We start from the raw sequence: 14,822 nt of genomic DNA, 5'->3' as shown, positions 1-14,822 counted from the left end.
ATGACCATGGGGTCTTTGTCAAAGTGGGTAAGGGATACAGCCAAGCTGTACCGTGAACTGTAGACCCTGAACTTGCTTCTCATTCCTTCCGCAACTAAAACCTGAGCATAACAGGGCATCGCTCTCCCCTGGTGCCCTGAACTCTTGGTCTATTACTCCAAAGCGTTAATTATGCCATGCCCTTTCCTTGCTGAAGATCCTCTGATGACCTCTCACTACACTTAGAATGGTTTCCGCACAATGACCTCAGTGCATCTCATCCTTGATGACCTCTGTTCCTTACTGTTGATGAAACTAACTGCCACATCAGCCTCCTCTCTGCCCCCCGAAGACTTCAACTCATTACTATGTTGGGGCCAGTGGATTGATCTTCTCCACCTCCTCCCCACTTTACTGCTCTCTTTCTCTGAGACATCCCCAGAGTCGCCACAAAGACATCTCCTTCCCAATGACATCTCCATTTCATTTTCATCATCATCGACCTCAGCAGCAGCGGAAATGATCTTGTTGGTTGCCTGGTTTCCGACTTAGGGTCTCTTGCTTCCCAACAGACTGGAAACTGCTCTTGGACCTGTCCTGGCAGTTTCCCTGGTTGACCGATGGGTGTGATCTTCTGTCAGATCACGTGTACTTGTTAGTTGGGAAAAAAACACCAAGGAAGTTGAGAGGAAAGATATAACCAAGTCAAAACAAGTACGTGGATCTGGGGGCCTTGGGTGTTGTCACTCTGAGCTGCTGGGAGTAGGGAGCGCAGGGCAGACGGGGAAAGTTCGCGGCTGCCTAACAACCTGAGGGTTATGTAACATTCCAGTTTCTTTTCTGCCTCAACTGCATCCCTGGTACAATTAACTCCATCGTATGTGAAATTTTACTCACAGATCATTTTAAAATCAAACGTCATTGCGATTATTCTAAGTGCTTCGTCATTTTCCGTTTTCTGGTCCCTTCTGGGTCTTTCTATTTTGTCTCTGCATTTCAGCCATCTTATTGAGAGTGTCCCTGTTATAAAGCGCTTTGGCACTTTATTATCTATTAGAAGTTGGGAGTGACATAAATAAGGAACTACAACAATAGAATGTTCGCTGCCCCTGACACAGCTTGAACATTTCCACAATGAAAAGACAGTCTGGATGCTGTGTTTCAAACCGCAAGGGCATGATGCCTTCATTTGTTCTTTTATTAGGATGCGCAGGCTTTCTTACTTCCTGAGAGCAAACGAACAAACAAAATACCACCATAAAAAGTTCAATTGTATTTGGTTGCTAATAAGTGAGTTAAATAACAAGTAAGCAAACTGGTCCTGGGTTACAGAGAGTTATAACGTAAAATCACTCTGGTTGAAACCCTTAGCAAGGTGAGCCTGGCACTCATTCACACCTCGACAGCTGTTTCTAAGGGGTCTCTTCAAGGAGGAGAAGGGGGTTAGGCTTGTTTCACTGCAGACCAGTTATTCTGACAGGAGATGCCCAGCCTTCTGGTTTAGGAAACTAGCTTGGGTCTGGCGCGCGCCTGCGCTCTGGAACACAGGGAGAGCTCACCGTGGTGCTGATCTTGCCGTTCTCCGTGGTCATGCTATCTCGGTGATGCAGGTGTGCAAAGGGCTTGGCTGCTCCCCAGGACTCCAGGTACCGGGTCATGCGGACGGAAGCCCTCATCTTGGCTCCATCGAGGGTGTGGCGAGGTCTGAAGAGGTGAGGACTCCGTCGTTCCCCCTTGGGGTGAGAAACAAAGCATTACACCTGGCATACCCAAGGGGCAAAACTTCTCCTTCCTGCCCCCTCGCCCCGACTGAGCGATTCCTCCCACATCACCCCCTCACTCCCCGTGGCTTCTGTCCTCACTCCTTCAGTGTGACTGGCTCCCAGTGTTACAAGCTGCTTGAGCTGAGTGATTTTTCCCCCCAAATAGCAAAAGATAACTGTAATTTAAACTTAGGAAAAAATAAGCCATTTTCATGGGCCTTTTTATAAAGTAAATTCTTAAAACCAGATAGGCTGATCTGTTTCAACTTTTTCTTGGTGACTGTGGTTTCCTGAAGCGACAGGTGTTAGAGATTGGGGCTGTTTTATGATGCTAAACGGTCTTCCTCATCTGTGTTCTGGTATTCTTTGCCTGAACACACTGTTCTTTGTACACATTTATTTATTTGATTCCTCCCTCTGCCTATCGCCCCACAGGTCTTCTTGACTGTCACTCGTCTGTCTCCAAATCAACCGTCAAGTTAGCTGCAAGTGTCTTCCCAAAGGGGAGCCCGGAGTTTCAGGGAGGTTACCACGAGTGAACATCCATACACTTGATCTTGTTGATTTTGTTTCTTGCTGATATATTGCACCTACCAGCTGTGTGACATAAGAGAAGTTACATAACCCCTAGGAGCTGCAGATTCTTAGTCTGCAAATAGCAGTGACACTCTTTTGGCAGGAATTTGAGAAGGGCTGTGAGAAATGAGAGCTCCAAGCCCTTGCTCTGGCCTGACACTTGGTGTGAACAGAGCAAGAGACAGCTCCTAACTTTCTTTCTGGGTGGCTGGGACGGTCTTCCAGGTAACGGAGGATTTTATCGCATCCAAGTTCACCCTGTCTGCACATACGTGTACTCACACGAACGCACCTGTGACATTTAGTTGCCAATCTTTTAGGTATTTCTTCCTTTCCTTCTTCTTATATGTTCATCCCACTTCATCTCATTAGATTTTTATCATCTGAATTCCTGAGCAAAACCTTCTGACCTTTTTGTAATTTCCCAACTGCCAGGGTGGGCACACTGAGGGACTTTCAGGAGCATCGTGGACTAAGTTATACATTGACTAACGCTGACTAACACATACAACCTGTCATACAGACAGTAATCTCATCACACAAACATTTTTTTCCCAATGGTTTCTTTAATGTTTTAACTTATTATAAAACACGTTCCATAATTAGATGGCCGCATGCATTTACAGTAATTTTAGAGGCAGAGACTAGTAGCACATTAAACTGATTCTCGACTAAAAACACTTACCTGTATCAGGAATTTGCCCTTTTCCCTTTTAAATCACAGAAGTCATAGGCTAATTATAGACTCTTTACAGTACTGACCTTGGGGTTGATTACAAAGTAGGTTTTCACCAGGTGCTGTTTTAAATATGGGTCTCTGATGTCACCATCTCCTTCCTCCACTTTATAAGCGCCATTCAAGTGTTCCAAGGTGACAGAAGAAATGTGAACACGTCTGAAATTCCATTTTAAAACCATAATCAAGATAAACATGGATACACATGAAGATTTTTCTGTTTACTTGTGATGTCAGGAATCATACCTTCTCCCCGCCATCCTCCCACCCCAGTGAAGGAAAGGTTGTATAAGGCTGTATGTTCTTGGTAAAATTGACTGTAAGGTTTATATTTTATGAAATGGGGCTCTGGATAGATGCTCACAGAGGTCATGAGATATTAACATTTGGAGCTTCTCTGCATTTATGGAAACCTGCACGGTGGATGTGGTGAATTACAGCCAATAAAACTCGATTATATTGAAGTTTTGTGCGTGAGGATATTTTTGGAAATATATGCCAGAGGCATTCTCGGGAGTATGCTGATCTACACACAAGTATGGGTGACTTGGTTCCATGCTTCCCATGCTTCTCCAAATTATTGCACTTGCATCAAAATCCTCTTGTCTGAAACATGCTCTTCTAGCCACAGGTAGCTGCTACCTCGTCCTCATTTCAATAGTACTGGTTTCAGAGGTCATTGGTCAAGAGAAATGCCATTGCACTGCATTACAAAACATCTTTCCCTTTGGGTACTATTTACGAATTTGCAAATAAAAATAATTCAGGATCTGACATCCAGAGTCTTTTGACCATGGGTTATGGGGTGGTGGAACTGAGCGAGACTTGAGAGTTCAAGTTTATCGGATTAATGTAGGAGATCACTAGGGCAGGAATAACATGCTACTAACGGAGGCAACAGAAGCCGTCAGACATGAGCAGTCAATCCCTTGTTAATCTCTTGCCGATCATTCATTTCTAATCATGCGCACAGCCTGAAGAGAGAAATCCAGTCCGGCCTTACCCAGGAACCCCTCCGGCTTCCATGTGATTGGCTAAGGTAACGTCATGTGACCACACGTCATACTGCCACTTCTGCAGACCGATCACGCCGCAGAGGACGTTCCCAGAATGCACTCCGACGCGCATGTTGATATCCACGCCGGTGGCGTCCCTCACTTTCCTAAAGAGAAGGCAGGCAACGTCACCATCCGGGGATATCGTCTTCTTCCTGTAACTCTTGGCCAATTTTCAGGGCATTTTATTACTCATAATTTCTCAGACTGCTGGAAATACAGTCCTGACTTCTTCCCGGGGCAGAAGATTGCAGCTCTGAGCCAAGAGAAAGGGCGTTTTCTTCCTGGTTACTCCCAGACTACACCAAAAGCTCCCAAGCTGTGGCTCTCCAGCCACATCAGGCCACAGTGTCAGCACTAATGTAACCTTTTGGCTGTAGCTTCTACTTTTTCAACAAATATGTGTATCAGGCACCTGTCACGTGTGGACACCTGCTCCGAATTTTCACCCTAGGATCGTGTGACATTGCCTCCTGTTGTCAGAAACGGTCTGAGATGCCATATAGGATTCTAGCCCTCAGCACAATGTACACCTCCAATGAATATTTTCTGTCGATAAGGGACAATATGGCTTATTTAATAAGCCTAATAATGACTTCAGCCTGAATAGGAATTTCTTAACAAACTAACCATGACTTCAAAGTGCTTCAATCGTGCACATTCTTTAACAGCAACAAAACTCCATAAAAGTTTTAACGGTGCATAAGGTGTCATTAAAAAGAAACTAACTTTAGGGGTGCCTGGGTGGCTCAGTTGGTTGAGCCTCCACTTTGGCTCAGGTCATGATCTTGTGGTTCCTAAGTTCGAGCCGTGCGTCGGGTTCTGTGCTGACAGCTCAGAGCCTGGAGCCTGCTTCAGATTCTGCTTTCCTTTCTCTCTGCCCCTCCCCTGCTCTCTCTCTCTCGCTCTCTCTCAAAAACTGAATAAACATTTAAAAATTTTTAAAAAACTAATTTAAAAAAATCATTTGAGAAACACTTTAGGACCCTATTAGCAACTCCTTTACAGAGACAAATGAAGAACGTCCTTTAACAGCAGCTGGAAATGCTTGTTTATTTCTGCCAGCTAAATACATTTATCAATTAAAATATTACTGCAAGTATGGAGAGGTGCCCGGTACATGGAGAGAACTACCCCAGAGGAGACGTGGAAGGAAGCAATGACGTTGATTGCAACCCAGCAGAGAGAAGGTCACCAGGTGTGGGCTACACTAAATAAACATCTCAAAATGACGTAGGCCGGGATATCATGCTTCAGTGACAAAATGACATCATTTGAACAAGCTAAAAATGGTAAGAAATGGACCCGCGGTATAAAAAGAAATGGTTTCCCGTAAGAAGAATCTAAGAAACTGTTCCTTCCCCTCCCTCCCCTCTCTTCCCTTCTCTTTCTCTTTCCCTATCATCCCATTCTGTTTCACAAAACAGATCACAACCTATTCGGTACCAGCAATTCATCCAAACTCTTCCGTCCACATGATGGGCCAGAGCCTCCCCATGACATTGGAGAGCTGCGCCCCCCCCCCACTCCATCCTCCATCAGCACTGGGTGCGTATGGCTGCCTGGGCACCATCTGGGCCGTAGCTCTGGGCCTTTGCTCGAGGTGGTCCCTCGAGAGTTCTGCTCCTCACTGCCCTGAGCCTCTCTTTTCTGACAGGGCGCAGATGTCACATGGCCTCCCACGAGCAGCTTAGGCACGACCTCATCGGGGAAGGGCTTCTGCGTTCTCCTTGTGGGTTGATGTGGGAACCCCACCTCTGTGCTCCAGCCTCTCTGAGTATAGTCGAAACTCCCCATCTGTGTCCACATCTGCTCTCAGAGTATCAGCCCCATGGAGACACAGACCTGGTCTGAGTGGTTTGTATACCCATCAGTGGATTCAGGGTCTAGTACAACATAGACACTTGGTATAAGTTTAGTAACTGATGAATTACTGGCCATTTCTGAAGGATTTACTGTGTTTCTGTCTTTGGGAGATAATGATCCTGAAAAGTTTGTCGTAGAACCTGTAATTGTTCTTAAGATTTTCTGTTATTGAGACAGAACAGTTCCAACCACATGGCATTTCCGTTTATCAAATATGGTCAGCAGAAAGTCACGGGGGAATAAGAGGCTCGATGACGCACTCTGTGGTTGGCCACTTTGACAGAACTGACTAGTGAAAGATTTGGCTCTTTAAAACCATCTCCACGGCCTTTATGTCTTTTTTAGAAAAATGGGTTGATCAAGGGTTCAAATGAATTGACTGACCAAATGTTTTAATGGATTTGGATGCAACCTGGGTGATCTATAGAAAAATACTGAAATAGTTGCTTAAAGCTTGCAATAGTAGACAATCTGGGCGCCTGGATGGCTCAGTCAGTTTAGCGTTAGACACTTGATTTTGGCTCAGGTCATGATCTCATGGCTTGCGAGTTCGAGCCCCATGCATGGAGCCTGCCTGGGATTCCCTCTCTCTACCCCTCCTCTGCTTATGCTCCGCACCCCGCCCCCTGGTCTCAAAATAAATAAATAAACTTAAAAAATTATAGTAGACAATCTCTTCCGTTTCAGAGGAACCCTAGTCACTTATAAAGTCAGGGCTCTGCATATTACTTTTTTTATTAAAAACAGTTTACACTTTCATGACAGGGAAAAAAAAATCTCTCTAAGCCTTGGGAAGATTCCAAACCACAGCTGACGTGCTTCCCTGTGGTGCTTGGCTAATAGAGAATGAGGTGTTGAACAGGTGCGGAGGTCCAAACACGGAGGAAAAATACAGACAAATGTTCTTTGATCCATGTTGCTGGTTCCTAGGAAAAACCTGAGATAATATGGCAAAATTCTATGTTCAAGCGTACCCTTTCTGTCCACCAGCTTAAAAACTTAGAATTCTTGCATTCATCCTCATCGTATGGCTCAATAAGTGGGAACAGAAATATTTGCCCTTGTATTTTAAAAGAACAAATAATTCCTGACATTCGCTGACATGCCCTCTCTTTTCCTGCCCTTTATTGTAAGTGCAACAAAATAACCTATTACTGATTATTTTGTCAAATGCATATGAGCTGAACAGATGACCTACACCAGGGAGACAATGTGGAAGCTCTTGGTCAAGGAGTGGCAGCTCACGGAGACACACAACCGTCGCCTAATTTGAAGCTTAAATTTAGTTTAATAAGCAAGAGTTCTGGAAAGTTTCCTCAAATCTTTTAACATTACTGAGATTCTGGACGTGTGAGATAGTACTTATGCATCTATGATGGATGGATAAATAAAACATGATATATACATACAATGGGATCTTATGCCACCATAAAAGGAATGAAGTAGTGACACATTCCGCAACGTGGATGAACCCTGAAAATGCGATACTATGTGAAATAAGCCATACTCTTAAACGATAAATATTGTGACTCCACTCATACAAAATATCTAGAAAAGGCAAATTCATAGAGACAGAGAGTAGAAAAGGAGTTACTAGGGGCTGGGAAGAGAGGGGAAGGGGAGTTCTTGCTTAATGGGTATGAAGTTTCTGCTTGGGAGACGACAAAGTCCTGGAAGTAGATAGTGGTGATGGCTGCACACATTTTAAATGTGCTTAATGCCACGGAATTGTACATGTCAACTTGTTAAAGGGCAACATTTATGCTACGTGTATTTTACCACAATAAAAAAATAGAACAGAAAAAAATTACTGATGAACTGGTGACATGTGAATGCACAGAATGTAAACATTCTTTCTCCGAGAAGCTCTTCAACATGCTGGAGTAAGGAAAACATAGCAGAACTGGAAAACAGTTGCTTCAAAAGCAGAAGTAAAATTTTAGTAAAAGGGTGGGTTGTTTAATCCAATATATTACTCATGCACACAATAAATATATTTGTCCTTTACAAAGTCTTTCCACATCAACTGGAAAAAGAAATCCAGAAAAAAATGCTTGCCTTCACTAGAATCCATTTCATCCCGTGTTCAAAACTAACACCGGGGTTGCCTCCGGGGACAGGTTATAAATTTGAGAAAACCTATTAGCTTTACTGATTGGATTCACTCACATGGTCTAGACCAACGGTGTCCGAAATAGTTAATTACTATGGGCACAAAGTAAAAACATTTTTCATGTCGGAGAAGACAAACGAGTTACTTATGGGAAGAAGCAGGAAGAACAAGGTGATTCCCACACGATGGATTTTGGGTGGGAAGCAGACTAATCCTTCTTCAGTTCTTTCTTCAGTTCCACTTAATTCATCTGTCTCCCAACGCTGTTCTGCCCACAGTGGTCTAAGCTTGGGATCTGGACAACTGAGGCTTCCCACACTCAGTGGAGGCAGTGTGGGCTTCAGTATTTATTCCTGGAGAGCCTTGGGAAAGCCCCCACAAACGTTGCAGGCCATTTCATCACATGACTAGTATATACCATGGCCAAACACGTGACTGCTTGACTTGGTGCTTTCCCACTGAAAGCCCCATTTACTCTGGGGCAAGGAGACGGAACATCAACCATAATTCCTGTCCTGTTTAGACTGAAAATGTGTGGAGGAGGGGGTAAAGTCACTCGACCAAAATAGGCAATCAAAAAACCCAATAAGCTAAAATCTTTCAATCCTACAAACAACAAGCAAGAGCTTTTACCATTTGGAAGAATATTCTGGCTTCTACCAAAGGCATTATGAGAGCATATTATGGCACTGGTATAAAAAATTAACTCTATACCTCACATTTTTAGCTGGTATTTGTCACCATAACATTATTCTATGTAAGTAAATTTTCTCTAAAATTATGATGAAAACATACACTATGGTTATAAACTGAAATTAAATTAATAGAACTGAGCATTTTTTACTAGATCCAGTAATTTTGGGCTAGACTTTTATATTAATTGTGGTCTGGTGATAAAAACTACTTTCTCCCTGACACCCTGAGTTTAGCCACACTGTTTGCCAGAAATTATTCATATAAAAGTATTTGAATCACTACATTGTATACCTGAAACTAACATTACACTGTATGTTAACTAACCAGAGTATTTTATTAAATTTTTTATTAAAAATTTTTTAACGTTTATTTATCATTGAGAGAGAGAGACAGGATGACAGAACACGAGCAGGGGAGGGGCAGAGAGAGAGGGAGACACAGAATCCGAAACAGGCTCCAGGCTCCGAGCTGTCAGCACAGAGCCTGATGCGGGGCTCGAACCCACGAACCGTGAGATCATGACCTGAGCCGAAGTGAGACACTTAGCCAACTGAGCTACCCAGGAACCCCTAACTAGCCAGAATTTAAATCAAAACTTAAAAAAAAAAAAAAGAAAATTTTTGTCACGTGATAAGAGCACAGACTTAAGCTCAGAGCAGATATTTAAATGAAAAAAAAAGTCACTTTTGAAACCACCCAAACCATCCCTGCCCATAGATATCTATCTTCGTGTTGCTCTCAGCTAAGGCTGGTGGTAACAATACACTTGGAGAAGTCTTACTCTGGACCCAGTTACTCAGACACCAATAACTGAGTCTCTGAGCACTTACATTTAAATGCACAGTAATGTGTTTAATCCCAGTAGAGAGAAAAACAGAAACAGTCGTGAGCATTCTAACTCGAGAGTATTATAACAGTTAAAAAGGGTCCTACTGAGCATTACACTTACTTTATGGCTTCACACATATCCAGTCCCATTTTCACACAATTCTTGGCATGGTTCGGGAGAGATATGGGGAGTCCGGACACGCAGTAGTAGCAGTCTCCCAAAATTTTTATTCTCATGCACTCATTCTCCTGGAAGAAGAGATCACAGAATTGCACTCAGAGCTTACATCTGGTTTAGACTTTCCGAATATCATCAGGTGCTATTTCTACTGACACGGCGTGGCCGTCACCAGGGTTTGTGGGGACAGAAATGACCAGCGGTTGGGTTTCCCTTCATCACCCAACAAGAATGAGCCACCCCATGGCCATTTGCCGAAGCAGGAAGACGAAGGAAAAGGGGAAGGAAAGGAAAGCAGAGAGAATGCTCTGGAATGATTTACACTTAGCAGCAGAAGAGTATAATAAGATCATTCTCTTCAGTCCAAACATCCCAAATACTGATGGTGAAGTGAAATATTCCCAGGAAAGTAAATGATGACTGACACTTGACTGGAATTACAATCGCACGTCATTTCCTACTATACTCATGGTTTTTATTTTATTTTATTTTATTATTTTATTTTATTTTTAAATTTGTAATGTTTATTTTTGAGAGGGAGAGAGAGAGAGAGGCAGAAAGAGAGGGAGACACAGAATTTGAAGCAGGCTCCAGGCTCTGAGTTAGCACAGAGCCTATTGCGGGGCTCGAACCCACAAACTGTGACATCATGCCCTGAGCCAAAGTCAGACAGTTAGCCAACTGAGCCACCCAGGTGCCCCTTCATTTATTTGAAAACTGAAGTAGATTCTTACCTGCAGAATATAGCTTCTGATAAACATCTCCACAATACAAAAAGTTACCATCCAACATGGCCAAGTAATTTCAAATGTAATTCTGACCTCAGGTTAAACTTTTGATACAAGGTTGGACTCCTTATTTTTCATGCCTCAGTTGTTTTCATATTATGATATTGAGATTAACTTCATTCATATGCATTAATCCTACATGCATTTCTAACTTTTCTAGTTACTTTACAGACTCACCACTAAGGAAAAGAGAAAAGGAAAGAAAAAAGAAGCAAAAACCGAAAGATACGCCAAACACAGTTTTTTTTTTCTTTCGTAACACTAACACAGGCTTACATATAAACTGAACAAATCTGAAATAATAAAAACGAACATAACATTTTCTTGTTCTCAAGTAGGTGTTAGGTTTCTTGAAGATTCTTCGTATTTCTTTCCCTGTCTGATAGAGAGTGCACAAGTTAGGGCATATTTTCATACTTTTCTATGGAGCTTGGTAATTTCTGATTACAAATATCATTAAGTAATAAAAAGGCAAGCAATTATGTATTAATAGGGCTTCTGTCTCATATTCCTAAATACGTATCCTGAATCTTGAAAACACCAAGTTTAATAAAAGTGAATTCTTGGCATCCTTATCAAAGATCAGTTGACTGCACATTCAGTTGACTACATATATATATACATATATATATGTATGTATATATATATATATATATATATGATATAACTTATCTTTGATAAGTTTAATCAAATATGTTTGTTTGTTTATTTATTTCTGGGCTCTTGATTCTCTTCCATTGGGCTGCATATCTTTTTTAAATGACTTATTTATTTATTTATTTATTTAATTTTTTTTTTTTTGGAGAGAGAGACAGAGCATAAGCAGGGGAGGGGCAGAGAGAGAGGGAGACACAGAATCCAAAGCAGGCTCCAGACTCTGAGCTGCCAGCACAGAGCCCGATGCGGGGCTCGAACCCACGAAGCGTGAGATCATGACCTGAGCTGAAGTCAGACGCTCAACCGACTGAGCCACCCAGGCCCCCCTGTATGTCTGTTTTTAATGCCAGTATCCTACTGCTTGGATTCTGTATCTTCACAATACACTTTGAAAACAGGAAGTGTGATGCCTCCAGCTTTGTTCTTCTTGCTTAAAAGTGCTTTGGCTCTTTGGGGTCTTTTGTGGTTCGATATGAATTTTAGATTGTTTTCCTGTTTCTGTAAGAGACGCCCCTGGGATTTTTATAGGAATTGCGTTGAATCTGGAGATGCTGTGGGTAGGAAGGACGTTTTAGCAACATTAGTTCTTCCAACCCTTGAACATGAAATGTCATTCTATTTATCTGTCATTTTAGATTTCTTTTTTCCTCCATGTTTTATAGTTTTCAGCGTACAGGTCATCCACCTGCTTGGCTCAGTTTATTCCTACGTATTTTATTCTTTTTGATGCGAATGTAAACGGGACTATTTTCTTCATTTCCTTCTCAGACACTTCACTATCAGCATAAAGGAATGGAACTCATTTTTGTACACTGATTTTGTATCCTGCAACTTTACCAAACTCGTCTTCAAGCTCTAACAGATTTTGTGGACATTTAAGGGTTTCCTGTACACAAGGTCATACAATGGAAACAGATAATTTTACTTCTTCCTTTCTGATTTGGGTGCCTTTTATTTCTTTTTCTTGCCTAATTGGTCTGGCCAGGACTTCCGGTACTATGGTGAACAGAAGTGGTGAGAGCAGACATCCTTGCCATGTTCCCAATCTTGGAAGAAAAGCTATCAGTTCTCCTCCCTTGAGTATAAAGTTAGCCACAGGCTTTCATACGTGGCTTTATTGTGTTGAGGTGAGTTTCTTCTATACGTTATTAGTTAAGAGGTTTTTTTAAAAAATGTTTATTTATTTGGTTTGAGAGAAGGAGAACATGCATGAGTTGGGGAGGGACTGAGAGAGAGAGAGGGAGAGAATCCCAAGCAGGCTCCACACTTATCAGTGCAGAGCCTGATGCGTGGCTCAATCTCACGAACCACGATAGCATGTCCTGAGCTGAAGTCAAGAGTCAGACGCTTATCCCGACCGAGCCACCCAGGTGCCTCTAGTTAAGTTTTTATCATGAGAGGATACTTAATTTTATCAAGAGCATTTTCTGCATCTATTGACATGATCATGCAATTTTTATCCTTCATTCTGTTAACGTGGTCTATCGTGCTGATTGATTTGTGTGTTGAACCATCCTTGCATCCCAAGAATAAATCCAAATTAGTCGTTGTGTCTGGTCCTTTTCAGGTGCCTTTTAACTCATCTTGCTAAGTGAAATAAGCCTGACTTTATTTAGGATATCCAGAGGGTAGATAGGGCATGATCTCACTTGTATGAGGGATCTAGGACAGTCAAGTTCACAAAAGTAGAGAGGAGAAAGGTGGTTGCCGGGCCGAGGGGAAGGAGAAAATAGGGTGGTGTCAGTCATAGGGTACGCAGTTTTTGTCAATTTTTTTTTCCATTTATTCATTTTTGAGAGAAAGAGACAGCACACAAGCGGGGTAGGGGCAGAGAGAGAGGGAGACCCAGAATCCGAAGCAGGCTCCGGGCTCCGAGCTGTCAGCCCGGAGCCCGACGCGGGGCTCGAACCCACAGACCGCGAGATCATGACCTGAGCCGAAGTCGGACGCCCAACCGACCGAGCCACCCAGGCGCCCAGGGTACAGGTTTTGTTACATAAGATGAGTAAGTGCTAGGGATCTACTGTATAGCATAGTGTCTATAGTTAACGATACTGGGCTGTAAACTTAAACCTGTGCTAAGAAGGCAGAACTTACGTTAAGTGTTTTAAGCACATCATCATCGATCAGAAATAAGGAGGGCAAAAGGAGACTTTTGTATGTGGTGGGGTTGTGAATGGCATAGACTGTGGTGATGGTTTCACAGGTGTATGCTTATCCCCAGGCTCATTACATGTCACATATTAAATATGTATAGTTTTTGGTAGTGTGTCAATTATACGTCAAGAAAGTGGTTAAAATGTTTTAAAAAGTAACAGTCAATGACCCATGATTTGGAGTTCCTTAGTTCAGTTATGTGCTTTATGTAGAATTCACTCAGTTGATTGAGCCATTTGCTTACGATGCTGGCCACCTCCAAGTTATTTAACCACGAGGCATGAACTGGTACCCAAAACATGCTCCCTCTGTGACCAACAGTGGATGGACCAAGCCATCCTAGGCTGTACCCTGGTATTGCCTGGACATTCCTTTGTTAAAATCATCAGAGAGGAACAGGAAGTCACAGTAAGTACTTCTGTTAGGAGCAATGAGCTTTGTCTTCCCTAAATTCGTATGTTGAAGTTCTAACACCTGGTACCTCTGAACTTGACCTCATTACAGATAAAACGAATTAAGAGGAGGCATTACAGGAGTTGGGTGGGCCACTAATCCACTATGATTGGTGTCCTTATAAAAAGGGGAGATACTGACACTGAGACTTGCACAGAGGAAGAACGCCATGTTAACACTGGAGTAATGCTATCACCCACCCAGACTGGCATGTTTCTTCCTAATGTGACAAAAGTGATCTTTTATGAATTCAAACTTTTAAGACATTGTTTATGTTTTTAAACAATCTTCTAAAAAATGAGCATCCAGGGGCGCCTGGGTGGCTTGGCTGGTTAAGCGTCCGACTTTGGCTCAGGTCATGATCTCATGGATCCGAGCCCCGCATCGCGCTCTGTGCGGACAGCTCGGGGCCTGGAGCCTGCTTGGGATTCTGTGTCTCCCTCTCTCTCTGCCCCTCCCCTGCTTGTGCTGTGTCTCTCTCTGAAAAAGGAGTAAACATAAAAAAGTTTATAAAACAAAAAAAAAAGTATCCAAAAAAACTCAACTTTTTCCTTTGGTTTGGTAAAGGAAGAAAGCAGTGCTACACTCTGATTTTTTAAAGTCCCCAGGGAGATCCACCATGGCCAGGCAGGCAGCATAAGGCATCTCCTGGGGAGCCTGACCCAGGAGTGACTCTGTGAACATCAACACGCCACATTTATTCCAAAGAAGCTTGGGTGGAATGTTCTGTACGGTTTAAAAGTGAGGTGAATCTTGCAGCGGACTAAATTTGGGACCAATTCTGTCTTCCCTCTATAAATAATTCATTTCAATAAGCATAATGAAGTCTTTTTTGCTGGAAACAATTCCAAGAGAGAATGAGGCTGACCAGTAATGTGTTATGAGATGGGAGTAAAGGGCTAGCAAGGAAGAAAAAAGTGTTCATCGCTCTTCCCACAAGGAACCCTAATGGTTCCAGCAGATACGCGAGTTGTAGT

The 14,822-nt window shown here is 42.6% G+C and overlaps 1 protein-coding gene across 3 annotated transcripts in view; it reads right to left on the bottom strand.

Moving 5' to 3' along the window:
* The window catches only part of ADCY2 (adenylate cyclase 2), a 412,863-nt gene that overhangs the window by 113,387 nt on the left and 284,654 nt on the right, over positions 1 to 14,822 (bottom strand). For all 3 annotated transcript variants that reach the window (XM_019450817.2, XM_019450816.2, XM_019450814.2), the window contains 4 exons: positions 9,734 to 9,861; positions 4,058 to 4,216; positions 3,081 to 3,213; positions 1,539 to 1,712 (listed from right to left, as the gene is read on the bottom strand). In XM_019450817.2, the coding sequence (XP_019306362.2) occupies positions 1,539 to 1,712; positions 3,081 to 3,213; positions 4,058 to 4,216; positions 9,734 to 9,861 (594 nt within the window). The remainder of the gene's footprint in view (positions 1 to 1,538; positions 1,713 to 3,080; positions 3,214 to 4,057; positions 4,217 to 9,733; positions 9,862 to 14,822) is intronic.

Source organism: Panthera pardus, unplaced genomic scaffold (assembly GCF_024362965.1).
Source record: "Panthera pardus isolate Hobbes unplaced genomic scaffold, ASM2436296v1 HiC_scaffold_2, whole genome shotgun sequence".
Classification (NCBI taxonomy): domain Eukaryota; kingdom Metazoa; phylum Chordata; class Mammalia; order Carnivora; family Felidae; genus Panthera; species Panthera pardus.
Note: the sequence above shows the minus strand (reverse complement) of the source record. Positions and strands in the feature narration are given on the sequence as shown.